This window comes from Musca domestica, unplaced genomic scaffold, assembly GCF_030504385.1.
Source record: "Musca domestica strain aabys unplaced genomic scaffold, Musca_domestica.polishedcontigs.V.1.1 11, whole genome shotgun sequence".
Taxonomy (NCBI): domain Eukaryota; kingdom Metazoa; phylum Arthropoda; class Insecta; order Diptera; family Muscidae; genus Musca; species Musca domestica.
Genome location: NW_026712133.1, coordinates 2454839 through 2476730, shown reverse-complemented (window position 1 = coordinate 2476730; position 21892 = coordinate 2454839). Strand labels below are relative to the sequence as shown.

At 32.1% G+C, this 21892-nt stretch overlaps 1 protein-coding gene across 4 annotated transcripts in view; it reads left to right on the top strand.

The window, feature by feature from the left end:
• LOC101901484 (nipped-B protein) overlaps window positions 1-21892 on the top strand; it is a 436426-nt gene that overhangs the window by 130999 nt on the left and 283535 nt on the right. For all 4 annotated transcript variants that reach the window (XM_059129842.1, XM_059129838.1, XM_059129846.1 and 1 more), the window contains exons 6-8: window positions 7670-7834; window positions 7893-8071; window positions 8123-8563. In XM_059129842.1, coding sequence (XP_058985825.1) covers window positions 7670-7834; window positions 7893-8071; window positions 8123-8563 — 785 coding nt within the window. The remainder of the gene's footprint in view (window positions 1-7669; window positions 7835-7892; window positions 8072-8122; window positions 8564-21892) is intronic.

Genomic DNA, 21892 nt, shown 5'->3' with positions numbered 1-21892 from the left:
GAAAATAAACAGTACACAAACATAGTGTAATGTACCGGTACAGTATCACTAAAAAATTTTAGCGGTAGTGTACCGGTACATTACCAGTAAAAAATATTTTAGTGATACTGTACCGGAACACAACGATGCTCGTAGTGTGCCGCAGTCGGAACACTAAAAAATCGCAGTGTACCGCAGTCGGTCCACTAAAAAAACGTTGTGTTCCGTAATCGGAGCATTAAACTAGAATGACACAACTCTAGTGCATCCTTGTATTTTAGGCAATGCACAGTGGTCCTAAGCCGTGACAAAAAGTCAAACCCAAAATAGTCAAGTCAAAATATTCTCCTAACGTATAAAATGCTAATATTCCAACCATGGTAAAATCAAGCATTTTACAACTTTTTTCAAAATTATTCGTTAGACAACATTTAATTGTTGAAATAATAAAATATTTTCCGAAAAATGAATGAAATGAATGAAATGCATAGATTTTCTTTAAAACATATGATTTCAAAATTTTAAATAATACAAGTAAGCAAAGGTTATAGTCGTGCGGGGCCGACCATGGCAACACTACAATATGTTAGAAGCCCTTTTATGTCCAAATCCATTTTGCAACATTCTGTTTTTGCACTACTGCCCAGATATTGCCCTTAGCATTTTGACCATGGACATTTGCAAAATATTTACGCACTCCATCGTGTTGTTAGTTGTTGTGGTCCATCTTACAGCTAAATATATTGCAATGGTCATCCATATAATGCAATTCTCCCCTGTCCTTTACTCTCTTCGCAGGCGTGTCGATTGGCTTCAATTATGTGATCAGGAAATTCTTTTCTGTTTTTAGTTCATATTTGCGATCATCTCCAAAAGTAAGAAGCCCCTCTGTATCTTCAAATTTAGACTCATCTATATTGCCTTTTGTGTATTTCGGATATCGCCTGTAAGTAATGTTGGTATTTTTTTACACAAAAAAGTAGTGGTCCATTTCACCCGATGTCCTAAACTCTAATTTCATGCGAGATTTCGTGTCCTTAGGTTTCTATTCGTGACCTTTTTAACGGCTGAAAAATCAGGAACATTTTTATTTATTTAACACAAATAGTATAGACTATTTCACCCACTAAATATTACCCGATGACCATCAAAATTGGAAGGCTTCTGCCCAGACCTAATCCCTTGGCCCGTGCTAAATTCCGCGTCGATTGGTTGCGACCTGTAGAGCAAAATCATTAAATTGTTCAGTTTTTGGTCCATTTCAACCCCTAAATATTATGCGATCATCTCCAAAAGAAATAGGGTTCTATTCTGACCCCAGTCCCACCTACATTTTCAATTTCGTGAGAATCGGGCCATAATTGCGACCTGTAGAGTGATTACAAATTAACATGGACAGACGGACGGACATACATAGCTAGATCGACTCAGCTCGGCGAGATAGGAAGATCCATATATACTTTCCTATGTGGGAAACCAATATTTCGAAGTGTTACATAATTTTTGGCCCAATCAAACTTATAATACACCCAACACATAGTGTTGTAGGGTATAAAAATCGTAGTGTACCACATACACCACATTAAAAAAATCGAAATCATAAAACTGATTTTAAACACTCAGCCATACTTTGTAAAATATTTAGTTTTTAACCTACATTCATTGATTTTTCGGGTAAATTATTTGCAAAATAACCCATTACAATGCAACCACAAAAATACCCTTTTTTCGCGGAAAATTAAGAGTTTCAATTTTCAATGGTTAAATACAAATTACTATCACTTAAAATTTGGTCCTTTTTTATTCTTTCTAACTGTTCCCATATTTTTCTGCTTTCTTCAATTTTGCAACCAATCTAAACATATATGACAAATAAAATAAATTCAGCTTTTATTTTCATAATATTGCATTAATAGTATTAGTAATTTTTGCATTGTCAAATCATAAACGACACATACGTGGTACACTACCGGTACATTATTTTTTTAATGTTCCGCTATGTGGTACACTACGATTTCGTAGAGCTCTGACTGCGGAACATTACGATTTCGTAGTGCTCCGACTGTGGTACACTACGTTTTTTAGTGCTCCGGTACAGTATCACTAAAATATTTTAAGGGTTGTGCTCCGGTACGGTACATTATCTTAGTGTACCACTCCACCTCGGAATGGTACAGAACACTACGGTACAGTACCATACTGTTTATTTTCGAACGCTGCTCTAAATTAATTTCTAAATATAACTAAATATTCATGGGAAAAATATTATAGATGTTCACCTAACGTCGCTTTTAGATATTTTGAAAAGTCTGATCTTATTTTTCAGCCATTGCCTTTAATTTGAGTGTTGAAAACCTAAACCCATATGAAAACTTGGTACTGTAAAGAGCTTAAAAACTTTTTCCATTCAAATGAACTGTAATTTAGAATTTATATTTCCAACGTTTAGAATACCATGCTGCGTGGTATTTAGTTTTGTCCATCTTATAATTGAGGACAGAATGTTTTCAGAATAGTCAAAGATAATTACTCTTTTACACCCATTACAGTAAGATGGGAATTAATTTCTTTGTCATTTAAATTATGCGTTGAAGACCCCATAAAATCCATATTTTTTATCATAGTATAATTCAAAGACGATTAAACAAATGGTCGGTCCCGTGCTACTTTTTATATTGGTAATTTTTTCATGTTTCTGCCACAATTTCCGACTGAATTAGTCCAAGTTTGACATTTCGGAGTTAATTTCATATAGACGTACATGCCAAATCTACGTTCCCAACCAATATTCTCTTGGGCGTTACAAATTCAATAGAATACAAAACTTTCTTTTCCGACCACACATTAGTTGGGAAAGTGGACTTGCGGGTACAATAATGTGGGGACTATACTACCCAAGAATAGCCTAAATAATTTTTTTAGCCAAATCAATTGATGAATGTTGTTAAGCCCAAGAGTGTCACACTCCGAAAATTTAAAATTGTATGAGAAGAGATTTTTTACCACCTGAGAAACATTTTTGTTATTTTTGTTTGTTTAAATCTTCCAGCTGAAGCACCAAGTAGGTCCTGGAGTTGAAAAAAAAATTAGACATGAAAGATTGCCATTTAATGTCATTTTTAATATTATTCATTCAGAATTCAAAACAATAAAAAAATATAGTAAGTCAAATTGAAAAAAAAATACGCCAAAAATATTTTATTCATTAACATTTTTATTGGCATAATTTAAGCGATTTTTTTTACCAAGACAAAAAAGAAAAATACACTACAAATGTACATTCGATAATAGTAAGTCAAGACGGTAAAAAATCATGCAATACAAACCATGACGGTTGTACATTTTAAAAGTCCAAATGAAAATGTTCAAATTTCACATTTTACAGGATTTTTTTTTATTTTATTCTTTTTCCGAATTTGTCTGATTCGTTAAAATAAGACCTGCAATTGTTGAGTTATAAACGTAGTAACTAACATAACTTTCTTATATATATACATATCATAAAATATATTATTTACATATTCCAGATCTTCGTGACTATTACACAGGCACACAAAGGCCCAATTTACAGAGAAAATGAGGGTATTAGGTTTTCAAAAACTATTTTTTTATAATTACGGACAGTTTTAAATGAATCGGACTGACTTTCTTCAATTACATTACTGTGAGTCATGGAGATATAAAAAGTTGGATGGAACATATCTTCAGGGGAGCATTTTGGAGAAATTCTAAATAATTCTATTTAAGCTACCTAATGGAACGCATATTACTAAGAATCAAAATAACAATCAAAATCTTTCATTTTCAGTGATTATATTTATTGCTGATTACAAATTTCAAGTAAAGGCGAAGGTGGAATATGAAATAAAAGAGAACAAACTATTTAAATTTGCCCCAATAAACTCTGTATCAGGAAAACCATTTAGAACAAATAAATTAGTAGTATATTTGGTATCAACTGCAAAAAGGACGCCACCACTATTTTTACAAACACGACTGTTTCTAAATGTTGGATATTTTGAACATAAAATGTCACTTTTAATATATATGTTTTCGGAAAAAACCAAACACTATAATTTAAACCAATGCTGTCAGTATATACTGGTTAATTTTGTGTTTAGAACCCTTACATTCTAATAGCAAATAGAAAATTAGTTATTTATTTTTTTTGGCACTGAAAATGGTTCTAGAGGCAAATGAGTTAAATTATCGGATCTCTCCAGAAATTCTTTTATGAATGCTCCATTCCAAATGCCATAAATCTTTTTACAATCAACTGTACAAAAACATTTTACGGCACAACGATTTTGAAAGAAGGTCTATTTTTAGAAAACATAGATCGGAGTTTGTAACATCTCAAAATGTATAATAACTTGTGTGTCTTGAGTGAATATCCTCCAGATTATTTACCCCTTTACTATATCGCCCTTAATTACCGGAACTGAGTGTGTAACAACACTTCATGCGACTGTTCACGCCCAGTCTCAGTTGTATCAGTGATATTAACTCGAACCGGCTGCGGAGCAGTGTTCTCCACAGAAACTATGGATTTGCGGCTAGGCATTCCCTTAGCTGGCGTCTTTTTCGCAGCCCTTCTGCGTTTCTGAACAGAAATGGACGGTGACGACACAAATTCATCCAGTTCTTGGTATTTCTCACACAAAGTAGACAAATTCTCAAGTCGGAGTGATAGTAAGGGAAATACTTTTTTCATCGATGTTAATTACAACTGTAAATTCCTTACAAAATTGTAAAAGTCTGCAGAGAGTTTTCTACATTGCACACAACACCAACAATATTTCTTTTTGTGTTTAAAATTTATGCATTAATCCTTGCACATTTAGCATGCCATTGATTAAGACAAAACCAACATGTAAAACACAATTCCTCCTCTGGAACAATATTACATAATGCAAAGTACACGACATTTATTATTTTTTATTTTTACAAGTTACAACTATACTTTTTAAGATCAAATCTCTAGCTGGAATTTTTTTTATTTTCTTTATAATAATATAACAAGTTGTTGTGTTACAACTACTAATTACCTAATGTAACAAAAGAAACAGGACAAAGAGGATAAAGTAAAATTGCCAAAAAGGCAACACCAATTATCACTAATTTCAAAATCAATGTTCAGCACTTTTAGACACTTTTTTTTTCAGATTAACAAATTTAACAAAAGGATAATTAATTTTGTTTTCAAAAGCACGGAGCACCACAATTTTTGACACAAATCAAAACAGGGTTGCCAACTTTAATTTCATATATAGCATCATGTCTTTCACAACTCGAAATTTTATACCCTCCAACATACATAGTATGATGGGTGTGAAGATAAATTTGAAAGTCAAATTGGATGTTAACAGAAAACAGTTACTTAACAGAGCTTTGTTAAAGACTTAGTAAAAAGAAAATTTTGAAAAATATAATTATTTGTTAATTATTATATTAAAATTTATTACTTCGGTAATAAAAATAGCTTGAATACAAATTAAATAAATACTATGCAGCACCAACTATAGAACAAACCGTTTCAGACACCCGAATTGGGTCATATCTATATTATGATGTAAAAAAACGAAATGGATCACTGTGCAAAGCCTATAAAACCTGCGGGGATCAAACTAGGCTTAAACGAAAGGTATCTCCGAGCTCTTTCACCCCATATATAGGTTATAGTCCAAAACCGTTTCAGAGACCCAAATTGGACCCATACAGATAATAAGAAGGTCCTAACAGATTAAACCACTGTGCAAAGCCTATAAAACCTGCGCGGATCAAACTAGGCTTAAACTAAAGGTCTCTCCGAGCACTTTCAGCCCTTATATATGTTATAGTCCAAAACCGTTTCAGAGACCCAAATTGGACCCATCCAGATAATAAGAAGGTCCTAACAGATTGAACCACTGTGCAAAGCCTATAAAACCTGCGCGGATCAAACTAGGCTTAAATGAAAGGTCTCTCCGAGTTCTTTCACCCCATATATAGGTTATAGTCCAAAACCGTTTCAGAGACCCAAATTGGACTCATCCAGATAATAAGAAGGTCCTAACAGATTGAACCACTGTGCAAAGCCTATAAAACCTGCGGGGATCAAACTAGGCTTAAACGAAAGGTATCTCCGAGCTCTTTCACCCCATATATAGATTATAGTCCAAAACCGTTTCAGAGACCCAAATTGGACCCATACAGATAATAAGAAGGTCCTAACAGATTAAACCACTGTGCACCCCTTCGGGGTGAAAGAGCTCGGAGAGACCTTTCGTTTAAGCCTAGTTTGATCCGCGCAGGGTTTATAGCCTTTGCACAATGGTCCATTCCATTTTTTTACATCATAATAAAGATATGACCCAATTCGGGTGTCTGAAACGGTTTGTTCTATAGTTGGTGCTGCATAGTATTTATTTAATCTGTACTCAAGCTATTTTTATTACCGAAGTAATAAAATTTAATATAATAACAAAAAATTATATTTTTTCAAAATTTTCTTTTTTACTGACGTTAACAAAGCTCTGTTAAGTCCTTAACAGATCTCTGTTAAGTAACTGTATTCGGTTAACATCCAATTTAACTTTCCAATTTATCTTCACACCCATCATAGTATGGGTGTATATTAAGTTTGTCATTCCGTTTGTAACTCATCGAAATAATCATTTTAGGCCCAACAAAGTATATATATTCGTGATTAGCGTAAAATTCTAAGACGATTTAGCCCTGTCCGTCCGTCTGTCCGACTGTTGTAATCACGCTACAGTCTAAACGAATTAATATAGGAAGCTAAAATTTTGCACAGATCTCTCTTTTGTCTGCAGGCAGGTCAAGTTCGAAGATGGGCTATATCGGTCCACGGTATCGTATATCCCCCATATAACGGTACCCCCCGATATTCGGTATTTTGATGAATTTAGCCACATTTTTCAATGGAATCATCTGAAAATCCACACAAGGAGTTCCTTGTGAGTACTTTACCCCCAGACATAGGTTTGTCTATATAGGTCCACAATATCGTATATCGACACCTTTTCCGATATTAGGTATTTTAAAGATTTTAACAAAATTTTCAATGGATTTTATTTTTTTGAAAATTTTCTAATTCGTTCCAAATGGTTGAGGGTATTCAACTGTTTTTTTTTACTTGTTGTTATTTGTTTGGTTTTAAAGAGAGTTTTGGGATTTTCGGACTATAAAAAATATATTGTCATTATATACTGAACATTTTTGGAACCTTTCGAAAGTGGTTTCTTGTTTCTTTTTTTTTTCTTTTTCTTACCTTCATAAGAGAGTTGTACCAAAACGTGGGTCTACATTTATAATTTGTTGAAAGGATGGTTTCTTCTTACTAAGAACACAAATTAACAACATTTGCCAAAATTAGTATAAAAATTGGTAAAATAAAATACTTTATATCGGAATATATCCTTATTATTGGATAACCTGACAACCCCGCATACTTTTTATAGATCCCTAACAGAAAAGAGAATGTGTAATAAGTAAGAACTCTTCAGGGCAGTATTTATATCGCAAATTGATAGAAGAACTATTCTAGTTCATAAGGAATATTTGACGATTGTGATATTTTAACATTTAAAAATTGTGAAATAAATACCCAATAAAAGACAATATTCACAATATTTAGAAAATGGTCGAAGAATAAACCAACTTATCCACAACAATTTTTTTTTTTCAGATTCCAAGCCGAAAATCCGCCGGGTAGAACGAGTTCTTTCTCTTCTCCCCCCAAAATGTTCCCGAGATGACATAATGAGGTCTCAAACATACCAACAATTCATGCGAAATATGGATCAAATAATTGAATTACTTGATGATACTGAATCTCCTAATTTCGATACTGGTAAGACGTATTTTACATGTTTTTTACATAAATTATGCAATTTTTTTGTTTTCAACAGATGAAGTTGATGAAAATGTCGAATGTATTTCTTCAAAGATGTTAAATGCCATGAGCAACGACGTGGCAAAGCTAAAAGCAAAAAATGTGCTTGATTTAATACCAAAAAATAAATTAACTTTATTAATAAATTATGCTATGCGTAATGTGTATCTAGCAAAAAATTATTCATGTGGCCCAGTAAGTATTACTAATTTTCGTAAAACATTACATAATCATATTTATTTTCAGGATGATGATGATGAAATTGTAGATGATGAAGTCATGGAAAAAATATTGAATGCAATCGAAGCAAGTCTTCTTGTGTGCAATATATATTCTACTGTGAGCGATTTAAAATTTTTGCAAGAAGATAACATTGCTCTGATTATAAAATTCTTACAATTTCAATTGAGAGAAACAATATTTCCATCATATGACTCAGTTTATACCGTGAAAAGTGTAAAAAAAAGTGACAACCGTAAAAAGAGTAAATATTACCATAACCAACATCGTAATTTACAACTTTTATATTCTAAAGTAGTTGAGTTGATGAAGGTATTTGTCATGTTATTTGACAAGTGCATATTTGTTGATACTATTGTCTTACCACTATCGGCGTTATCCATTGAGCCTTTTTTTGTCGATAACATAGAAACACTGCAATTTGTTTGTTTGGAGTTAGTTACAACAGTAAGTACGAACCATTAATATTCAAAATGATTTCCAAGAAATTGAAATATTGCACATTTTATTTCCTGATATATAAGGTGCATATTCAACTGTCATGCGTGCTTTTGAAATTGGACCTCTATATAAACGGGAGCCGCAGAATTTAACAAAATTATACATATAAATTATCTTTATCTATATATATAAAAATCAATTGCTGTTTGTTGGTAACGGAATCAGTTGAAAACGGCTGGACCGATTTGCATAATTTTTTGTACAAACGTTCGTCATACCCCGAGTTAGGTTTTTAAAGAAAAAAATATTGACCACGCCTCCTTTTACGCCCACTATTACGATTTATCTAAAATCTTTATATTTGTCAAAATAGTGCTGTTGGCTTTCCATCCAACCCTAAGTATTTATTTAAGGGCTAAGGAACGCGCCTACTTTTAAGTCTATTTCTCTATATGTAAAGAAAGTTGTGTTAATTACTACGCTTATAACATAAAGACCGCCGGTCTGATTTTAACGATTCAGACAAATTCGGAATTGCCTCTTGGCAGAAAAGAATAAAATCTAAAAAAATCGCTTAAAATGTGAAATTTGAACATTTTCATTTTGACTTTTAAAATGTACAATAGTAATGTTTTATATTGCATATTTTTTTGGAATTCTAATATGATGTGTAGGTTTTTTTGGGTAGTATAAAGCCACAACGAATAAAACTGTTATTTATAGATTTTATGTATTTATTCGTATTACCCAATAAATACATAAAATCTATAAATAACAGTTTTATCCGTTGTCGCTTTATGTGAAAATTCTAAAATTGGGAAAAATCGACAATTTTTCAATGGAATCGAATTTCAAAAGAATAGTACATTCTACCGACAAACTTCGTAAGTACCTTTAAAAATTTGCCGCAAAAAAATTAGCGAACCAGTTGAAGATTCTTTTTCTTTTTTCTATATTGAAGTGTACAGTTTTTTATTGTTTTGAATTCTGAATGAATAATATTAAAAACGAAATGAGGGCGCATGCGGTGTTAAATGCTTTCTACTCCAGGACCTACATCGTGCTTCAGCTGGAAGATGCGAACACATTTAAACAAACAAAAATGACCGAAAAAAAACGTTATGGGGTTCATTTCAAAAAGTGGACCTGCTTCTTTCAAATGACAATAAATTGTCAAATGAGAACACAAAATGCAAAATCAGCCAAATACCGACTATAAAGGACGCAAAATAGAAATTCTTCCTAAACATTCAAGATACCTTTAATCGCTTTGACAGGTCATGATATGGGTCATAACCCCCGCTAACGGAACAACCCGATTTCAAGTATATTCTACATTTTAACCATATTTTCGTATTAATTTTAGCTTATGTTGATAATTTAAGAAGAAACCATCTTTGCAAAAAATGATCACGTTTTGGTATCACCATCATATGATTTAAGTTATTTTCGGGGTCTTGGCCACTTTTTTCACGTTTTTTGGCCCTTACATCTTTGTTTCTAGGGGGGAAGAAAACCTCTTCTTATAAAATTTTTATTTTTCGGAAAAGGGCGCATCTTAGTCTTGAGGCTACCTGGGGTGAAAAACCCTGGAGTAGAAAATCATCTTACGGATAAGTATAGTCCCCACATTAGTATTTCCCCAAGTCCACTTTCCCAACCAATGTGTGGTCAGAAAAGAAAATTTGGTATTCTATTGAATTTATAACCCCCAAGAGAATATTGGTTGGGAACGTAGATTTGGGATGTACGTCTATATGAAATAAACTCCGAAATTTCAATCTGGGACTCATTCAGTCGGAAATTGTGGCAGAAACATGAAAAAAATACGAAATTATAAAGTAACTTTATTGAATCTCCACCGCACAATTTAAATGAAAAACAATTAATGCCCATCTTACGGTAATCGGAGCAAAAGAGTAATTTTTTGGCTATTCTGACAACATTCTGCCTTCAAGTATGAGGTGGACAAAACTAAATACCACGCAGTACGGGATTTTAAACGTTGGAAATACAAATTTCAAGTTATATTTCATTTGAATGCTTTTTACAATATCAAAAATTGAGCTGAATTTTCACATGGGGCTATTATAGATGTTCTTTATCATATAGGTATTTAACACTCAAATTTGAGCGTATAGCTGAAAAATAAGATCAGGCTATTCAAAATATCTAAAACCGACGGTAATTATTTTTGCCATGAATATTAATTTATATTTAGTCATGGGTCATTACTCATAATCAAGTCATTACTTATAATCAAAATTGGAGTCATTATAATGGATTCATTACTTACAATCAAAATTGTGCCGCCTACATAAGTCATATCTGTGATTGAATATTGACCACGCCCACTATTTTTATTTATCTAAAATCCTTATTTTTGTCAAAATATTGAAGATATCGATTTGAAAATTATTATACGTGGTACTGTTGTCCTCCCATCCAACCCTAAGTATTTATTTGGGAGCTGAGGAACTAACCACACCTACTTTTTAATCTAAATATATCAATATGTGTAAAAGAAAGTTGTGTTAGTTACTACGCTTATGCTTCAAGAACCGATTATCTGATTTTAACGATTCAGACAAATTCTAAATGGTCTCTTGACAGAAAAGGATAATATCCAAAAAAATTGCGTAAAAATGTGAAATTTTAAAATTTTCATTTTGACTTTTGAAATGTACAATAGTAATGTTATATATTGCATGATTTTTTTCCATTTTGACTTGGTATTTTCGAATGTACATTTGTAGTGTTTTTTTTAATTCTAATATATGTAGTCTTTTGGAGAGTATAAAGGGACAAAACAGTTATTTATGGATTTTTATATTTATTGGGAAAGTGGAATTATACCAATAATATCATTTCAGAAGATAATTGGCTATGAACCAAAAAATCAAAATTTTAATTACTTTTTAAAACACTAAAAAATCACGAAAAAGGCAATCTCATTGCAAAAATTATAAAATCGGGAACAAATAAAAAACAAATTAATGGAATCGAATTTCAAAATAATACAACATTATATTGGCAAACTTCGTAAGGACCATCAAACATTTGCGGTAAAAAAAATCAGCGAACAAGTTGAAGGTTTTTTCTTTTTTTTAATCTATACATGTAAAAGTCTATTGTTGTTCGTCGGTAATGGAATCAGCTGAGAACGGCTGAACCGATTTGAATAATATTTTGTACAAACGTTCGTCATACCCCGAGTTAGGTTTTTAAAGAAAAAAATATTGACCACGCTTACTTCCACTTGATTTATCTAAAATCCTTATATTTGTAAAATAATGAAAATATCGATATGAAAATTATTACACGAGATACTGTTGACTTTCCATACAACACTAAGTATTTATTTGGGGGCCGAGGAATTGACCAGGCCTACTATTTAATCTATATATATACAAATCAGTTGTTGTTCGTTTGTAATTGAATCAGTTCGTACTACCCTACTATCCTACGTCCAAATTTGAAACAATTCCGGTGAATAATGTAGCTAAAATCATCAAAATATATATCGGGAGGTACCGCTAAATGTTGGCTATACGAAGACCTGGACCTGCACAGACAATTTTCTGTCATAGGCTGTAGTATCCATTACAAACTACAAATACCAAATTTGAAACAATTCCGGTTAATAATGTCGCTGAAATCATTAAAATAACGCATATCTGGAGTTACCGTTATATGGGGGCTATACGAATACGTGGACCTGAATAGACAATTTTCTGTCTTAGGCTGTATTATCCATTATGAACTTCAAATACTAAATTTGAAATTTGAAATGCGTTGAATAATATCGCTAAAATCATGAAAATACCGAATATCGGGAGGTACCGTTATATGGTGGCTATACGAAGACGTAGGGTGCAGTATCCGATACGAACTAGAAATACCAAATTTGAAACAATTCCGGTGAATAATATCGCTAAAATAATTAAAATACCGCATGTCTGGAGATACCTTTATATGGGGATTGTTAAACGAATACGTGGAGCTGAATAAACAATTTTCTGTCGTAGGCTGTAGTATCCATTACGAACTTCGAATACCAAATTTGAAACAATTCCGAAGAATAATGTCGCTAAAATCATCAAAATACCCAATATCGGGAGGTATCGTTATAGGGGGGGCTATACGAAGACGTTGACCTACACAGACAATTTTGTGTCATAGGCTGTTATTACGAACATCAAATACCAAATTTGAAAAAACAAAAAACTTTAAAAGTGTTGACATATCAATGTTCCCATATCATGGTTGTAAGTCAACATTTATATCAAAGTTTAGGTTTTTTCAAAGAGAAAACTTAACTTTACATCTTATATTAGGTTCCTGAAAATATGCATTATACACTAATGCTACGGGCCAGCAACGCGGTCCGGGTCAGCTAGTCTATCTATATATATAAAAATCAATTGTTGTTTGTTGGTAACGGAATCAGTTGAAAACGGCTGGACCGATTTGCATAATTTTTTTGTACAAACGTTTGTCATACCCCGAGTTAGGTTTTTAAAGAAAAAAATATTGACCACGCCTCCTTTTACGCCCACTATTTCGATTTATCTAAACTCCTTATATTTCCCTAATAATGAAGATATTGGTTTAAAAATTATTACACGAGAAACTGTTGACCTTCCCTCCAACCCTAAGTAATTGTTTGGGGGCTGAGGAACTGACCCCGCATACTTTTTAATCTATCTATACATCTATATATATAAATGAAAGTTGTGTTAGTTACTACGCTTATAACTTAAGAACCGCTGAACTGATTTTAATGATTCATACAAATTCGGAATTGTCTCTTATCCGAAAATCGCGTAAAAATATGATATGTTAACACTTTCATTTTGAATTTTGAAATGTACAATAGTAATGTTTTATGAATATATATATATATATATATATATATATATATATATATATATATACATATATATATATATATACATATATATATATATATACATATATATATATATATATATATATATATATATATATATATATATAGACATATATATATATATATATATATATATATATATATATATATATATATATATATACATATATATATATATACATATATATATATATATATATATATATATATATATATATATATATATAGACATATATATATATATATATATATATATATATATATATATATATACATATATATATATATATATATATACATATATATATATATATATATATATATATATATATATATATATATATATATATATATATATATATATATATATACATATATATATATATATATATATATATATGTATGTATACATATATTTATATATGTATATATATATATATATATATATATATATATATATATATATATATATATATATATATATATATACGTTCGTCATAATCATAAAATATTGACCACGCCTACTTTTACGCGCAGTATTTTTAATAATGAAGACATCGGTTTTAAAATTATTACAGGACATACTTTTGACTTTCCCTCCAATCCTAAGTATTTATTTGGGCGTTGAGGAACTGACCACGCGTTATCCAAGCTATTTTTAAACAAAAAAGTCTACGGTTTATGTACTTTATGGTTATCTTTTAACTTATGGCAACTCACCAGAAATTGGAGATATTAACCATTTTAGATCATCGGCATATTCACTTGCGGAAACAATACGAATGTTTCAAATTTTCTGATTATACACTAATCTATTTATTTATTTATTTTCAATTTGTACAGAAACCTAGCCGACAGGGCCATGGACGGTTCAAAAAACTTCTATACATGACTACTCTAAATTAATTATAATATCCTTAATTCTAAAAGACTTACTTAAAATTAAACACTAAACCAAATTAACAAAAAATGAACAAAATTAACAATTGATTGATGGTTCCAAGAACTCCTATACATGACTACTCAAAACTATTCATAACATCCTTAATTTTAAAAATCACATTAGAAAATAACATTGAAAAAATTTACAAAAAAAAAAGATTAGCAAAAATCACATTTCATTGAAGAATTAGATAAATAAACTATGCAAGAAAAAAAAAAAACAAAATTAACACAAGAAAACCATATATTTTAAACAATATTGAAATGAGCATATAATTTACGCTTATAACATTTTAGGGAAGAATTGAATGTCTTAAGATTAGGTGGCAGATTGTTGAAAATGCGAGCAATTCTTACATAGAAGGATTTTTCCAACAGAGGAGTCAAGCGTGGTATAACAATTTGCAGGTTCCTTACAGATCTCGAAAACTTAAAAAGGTCCAAAAGAGTAGAAGATGTCCTCAATTTAAAATGTTTGTAGAAGAACAACATTGACTTTAAATTCACAAAACACTCAAACGAACAACCGAGAAACTCCTTGACAGAAGGAGATATATGATCTCGACATTTGACACAAAAAAACATATCGCATTTCCCTATGAAACAATAGTTTTAACTTACGAAAAACAAAACCGTAGCTACCCCCAAAAATCTCAATACAATATAAAAAGTGAGGCATTATTAATGCATGTACCAACTGAATTCTAATCTTCTTAGGCAAAACTATGTCCAAGCAGTACAACTTCGTTAAAATAAAGTTAACTTTGGACACTAAAGAATTCACATGCACATCAAACACCAAACCAGAATCAAGAAACAAACCAAACATTTCATCGAGCTTACAACATTTATAGGCGTCCTATAAATGGAAACTCTAATTGAATCCTCTTGCAAGTTTCCCAAAAAAGTAACTTTAGATTTTTGAGTATTTATTGAGAGACCGTTACAGGACAACCAAGCTACCAACATATTAATATTAAAATCAATTGACGACCGCAACACATCCATAAACACATATCCTCCTTTAAACAAAATTTGAATGTCATCAGCAAATGCAAACGACATACAATTCCTACCGTTAATACAACTCAGCAAATCATTAACATACATAACGAACAATATATATATATATATATATATATATATATATATATATATATATATATATATATATATATATATATATATATATATATATATATATATATATATATATATATATATATATATATATATATATATATATATATATATATATATATATATATATATATATATATATATGTATATATATATATATATATATATATATATATATATATATATATATATATATATATATATATATATATGATTGAGAAGAGAAAACAAACCGAATGGTTTGGCTGTTGATTCAATTCTAGTTTTATTTCAAAAATATTTTCCTTACCTAGTCGCAGCCACACAATTGTTCTTATCTATTCTAATATTGAATGGAGAACATGGCAGGGGTGCTTTACATTTCATTCAAGTGATCTTGTGCATCTACTGAGCGCATCGATATCTGTGCGTGTGGGTCATAACCTTTATTATCTGACACATTATCGTATGCGTCAGCGCACAAGATCACCGAATTGTTCACATGTGGTATTTTATGGCGGCTGGGAAATATGTAATTTTTGAATATTGATTGTTTATTGCTAGTTTTTCCCAGCGCCTCAACCGCACTCAAAAGTATGTACAAAGTATTTTGTACATATATATATATATATATATATATATATATATATATATATATATATATATATATATATATATATATATATATATATATATATATATATATATATATATATATATATATATATATATATAAATATATATATATATATATATATATATATATATATATATATATATATATATATATATATAATAATTGAAATTCTGTCAGTGCTGGTGATTGCTGTGTTTTATTATCATTGATTGGGAGAAGACATTTGACAGGATTAATCATGCCAATTTAATTAGTAAGTTACATCCTCTCTTCAATTTTTCGTCCTCGGCTTGTAAGTTAATGTTTTCTTACTTGTTCGGGAGAAAACCGTATGTCTCTGGTAAAAATGTTGTTTCGAATCTTCTTCCAGTGAGTAGTGGTGTGCCACAGGGATCTGTTCTTGGTCCTCTATTGTTCGTTATGTATGTTAATGATTTGCTGAGTTGTATTAACGGTAGGTTATTTAAAGGAGAATATGTGTTTATGGATGTGTTGCGGTCGTCAATTGATTTTAATATTAATATGTTTGTAGCTTGGTTGTCCTGTAACGGTCTCTCAATAAATACTTGGGGAACTTGCAAGAGGATTCAATTAGAGTTTCCATTTATAGGACGCCTATAAATGTTGTAAGCTTGATGAAAGGAAAACCAATGAAACCAATGTAGACAGATCCCCACGTATTACTTAAAGCGATTGGTTGGTTGGTTTATGTGGAGGCTATAACCTTTATAGCCTCAATTAGTGTATTAAATATACCGTTTTGAAAACCACACCACTCGGGTAGAGATAGGTATTCAGTTCGGTTGTCTCACCAAGATCGTGTAGGAACGGTCGTCCTAGAATTTCAACCTTCGTTGCATTTGTGGAGAGCAGCGACAGTAGTCCTTGTGTGGGACATGTTGGCGCAGTGACCGATTGGCACTTTAATTAGTCTTGCCAGGTTCCGTCGAGTTTGGTGAATCAGGAACTTTGTATGTTTGAAGTTGAAATGAAGCCATTTATAGGTTGATATTTTACAAGTTTCAGAGGTCCGCTTATGAAAGGTAGAATTTAAAGATATCCAAATTAAGTACACCCATTAATGTTGCGGTTTCTTTATATGCACAGTGTTCCATGTTAATTTTCCATCATAGTTTGGAATCTAAGATAACACCTCTTGACCTCGTAGTCGTGGAAGAAAATTGGAATATCACCATCTCAGTTTTCCCTGGATTCAACTCCAGACTACTTTTTTGTGGCCAAAGTACCTAGTGATATCAAGGCTCCGCTTATGATGTCACTAAGCACTGACAGAAACTAACCAGAGAAGAGTACTAATAAATCGCCTACATAAGTAATCACCTCAATCCCCATTTGGTCAAGTTTGGATAGGATTTCGTTAGCGACAAGGAGAAAAAGCGATGGCGAGGTCAACCCTTCATGTGAAGTTCCTCGATTTACGTGCGTTTGTAATGACTACTCTGCAGCAAGGTAATTATCCAACTGCTGGTTAATGGTTGCACGGCAATGTTATATAGAATGTCCTAACGATTTCGTGCAGAGCTGTCGAACGTCCTTTAAGGTCCTTTTAACTACACATCAATTATAGAATTCAAAAAGAAAAACAAACTCTACAAATGCACATTCAAATCATGCAATATAAAACATTACGATTGCACATTTCAAAAGTAAAAAAAGACAAATAAATATGGTATAAATATTGCGACGTGCTAGGTTTGGACTATATCGACTACTTCCTTCACTTTAGAAAATATTAACATTCCATTCCATGTACCAGAAGGAGTGGACCGATATACCTATCTTCACAACGGATTTTTGGTTGGTGGATATAATAGGATGTGCGAAATATAAAGATAACCTGATGCTTATTTCGGATTTTATAAAGGTTTGGTTATTCAAAGCTTTGACCCTTTGTGGGGATGGGGGTACCAGAAGGAATAGTCCGATCTCTGCCGTTTTTTTTAAAGATTTTGTATTTATAGAAATTTTCAGAGTCTAAATGGAATCCGATGTTAATTTCGCGTTTTATGAACTTAATGGATATTCAAAATTTCTACCTTTTGTGGGAACGGTAGCAGAAGGAGTGGACCGATATATTCCATCTTAACACCAGATCTTGGGTTAATATAAATATTGGGATGTGTGAAATTTGAAGACAATCGGACTCTTACATCACATTTTATGAGAGTTGTAATTATTTAAAATTTTGACCCTTTGTGGGAGAGGTACCAGAATGAGTGGACCGATATTGTCCATTTTCACACCTGACCAAGCACTGACACAAATATTACGATTTGCAAAGTTGGAGCAAAATCGGATTTTCGTTTCTCTATCTGTGCAAAAAATTTATTTATTTATTTATATTTTTTTTTTTTTTTGAAATTTCGACCATTTGTGGGGAATGTGCCACAAGGAGTGGACCAAAATATTTTATCTTAACACCAGATCTTGGGCTTGTAAAAATTTATTGGATGTGTGAAATTTTAAGACAATCGGACTCTTACATCACATTTTATGAGAGTTGTAATTATTCAAAATTTTGACTATTTGTGGGGGAGGTACCAGAATGTGTGGACCGATATTGTCCATTTTCGCACTTGACCTAGCGATGATGGAAATATTAGGATATGCAAAGTAGGAGCAAAATCGGGTCATCCTTTCTCTTTCTGTGCAATAAAATATTTGCTTTGAAAATTTCAACATTATGTGGGGAAGTACCAGAAGGAGTGGGCCGATATTGCCCATCTCCAAACTAGATCTAAGTTTGACAAAAATATTACGATGTTCCAAGTTTGGACCAAATCGGATACTCCCTTCGATAGTTATCGTGCGCACCAGCCAGGCAGACAGACGGACGGACATCGCTAGATCGACTCCAAATGTTCTGAAACGGATTTGGTAAAAAAAGACCTAGGGTCTAAAACCGTTATTTCGACTAGACACGTTTTGACCGTATCACATTGCATATACCTGCTGTAGCCATATGGCTGAGGGTGTAATATATATATATACACTGGCCAAAATTAAAGCAACTAAATCGCAAAGACAATAAATGTCCTGCAACTTTTACAAAAATAAACAAATAATGAAGATATCGGTTTTAAAATTATTACACAACATATTGTAGACTTTCCCTCCAATCCTAAGTATTTATTTGGGGGCTGAGGAACTGACCACGCCTACTTTTTAATCTATATATATGGCTATGTATAATTTTTTTTAATATTCGTTCTACACCGAGTTAGTTTTTTATTCAAAGAAAATGAGATGTGACGCCATTTTTTGTTTTACCTAAAATCCTAATATTTGCCAAAATCATGAAGATATCTGTTCCACAGTTAGTATATGACATAATCTTGACTCTCCCTCCAACCTTAGGTATCAGTTTGGGGTCAGAGGAACTGGCCACACCTACTTCTTTAAATCTGTATGTAAAAAATTAAAAAAAAATTCTTTGGGTTATTTGTAATTTGAGAGGAAACGTTTTCATGAAATAAAATGTTGAGAAAAGCCTCTATAAAATCGCGGAAGTGAAAAAATAGACTTCTCTATTTTGATATAGAGTTTTGTGTAGAATTGTTTTAAAATGCCTTTTGGAATTTAAAATTCTTATTGAAAAAATCCGAAAAAATCGAGAAATTTCGCATATTTTCTGTACATGCCGTTATATGGTTGACAAACCAAAATTTTCAATTTTGACTAAAAAATAATTTTTAAAGCATCAAAACATTAAAAATCTCAACGTACTTTTAAATTGAGGCTATGCCTAGTGGAGAACCAAGTTGCCAGTTATTTCCGGTATTGATTTTTTTTTAAATAGCTCGGATAGCAAAAAAAAAAAATACAATCCAGGAAAAGTTAGAACTGATTAGTGTATAATAATGAATATGTCGAAAGGTTGATTTCTCCAATCTCTGGTGAGTTGCAATAAGTTAAAAGATAAGAATAAATTACATAAACCGTAGACCTTTTTTTGTTAGCTCGGATGACAAAAAAGAACAAAAGAAGAACAATCCAGGAAAAGTTAGAAACGACTGTGAATATGACAAGTGAATATGTCGATGATTTAAAAAAGTTGATTTCTCCAATTTCTTGTGAGTTGCCATAAGTTAAAAGATAACCATAAATTACATAAAATTTGATTATGAATTTCAAGCGAAATTACTGAAAAGGCAAAATATTTTAATGAAATGTGTATAGATATATAGAGGACTTCGCGAATGTAGTAAAAGTCTTTCAGCTGTTAGCTCAGATATGCTAGTTGCTAGAAAAGAATTATGCATAGGAAGGTACAAGCCTTCAAAGGAGAAAAGACATTATTTTGTGGATATACAGTCAAGACAAAAAAATACAAATTGAGAACATTGAACCCAACTTCTCAGTAATTTATAAAACTAACAATAGTTTTTTTTTATGTGGTTCAAAACAACTTTAGCGAACATCTCAAAATGTCATTCCTCCTAGAAAAATTAGCATTTCAAAACGTGACTGTAAATTTTTCTACCGAATTGGACCTGTTTTATTCAGTCAATGGATCAACGGCCAAGCTTCAAACGCAATTATTGTAAATTAATCGTCCAGAATTTCAAAGTATTAAACGAAAGGAAACCAATGTAGACAGATCCCCACGTATTACTTAAAGCGATTGTCAAGATGGTTTTTATTTAAAAATAAAAGTAATTCTGGGAATAAATACAAAGTTTAAAATGTAATATGCTCTACGCTCCTTAGATGCGTCCGCTCTCGGTCAATGCTCAACGACGACTGACTCATAAACTCATTTTGATAGTTGACAATTCGGCCTCTCCTGACTCTTCGTCCCTCCTGGGCGAACCATCATCAGACTCATCTTTATCTTCGATTTCGAGACTTGGATCACCATAGCACCAGGGCTTCATATGATCGGTCGACATAACACCGCAATATTTCCTTTGCTTCAAACTTAAATCCGGCAGATCCTCTACCAGATAACGATCGTTTCCGATAATTTTCGTGACGATGTATGGTCCTTTATACCGCGCATCCAACTTATGCGATTCTCCTGTAGGCTGCGGTACCGTGTCTATCACCACCAAATCGCCTTCCTTGTACTGAGTTGGCTTGGAATGACGGCTGTCAACTCTTGCTTTCCATTTTTCCTTTTGTTTCTGGATGTTAGCAACAGCCTGCTGTTGAATTACCCTAACATCGAAATTCTCTCTTTCTTCATCACCAACCGCCTGGATAATTCTATTGTAACTGACATCTCTGAGACTAAAGTTGAATATTAAGTCATTTGGACTGAACTTTGTAGTCGCATTCAGCTGCGAGTTAATACTCCACTGTATCGTCGTTGTCTCAGTGTCCCATTCTTTTGTATCACCTACTAGACATTTCAACGCATTCAAAACTGTCTGGTTGATCCGCTCGGCTTGGCCATTGGCTCTTGGTGTTCGGACTGCTGTTTGTACATGTTGTATTCCGTTGTATTCCACAAACTGTTGGAATTCTTTAGACGTGAACGCCGTTCCCTTATCCGATACAATTCTTCGTGGCTGTCCGAAAATCGACATAACTTCTCGCAGCGCTGTTATAACCGGAGCAGTCTTTGTATTCCTGGTTGGCTTTATAATGGTGTACTTACTGAACGAACAGACAATCAAGAATACATATTGATTTCCTTTCTTACTTTTTGGGAAGGGACCCATGTGGTCGATGTTGATACTTCTGAATGGAATTGGTAGGA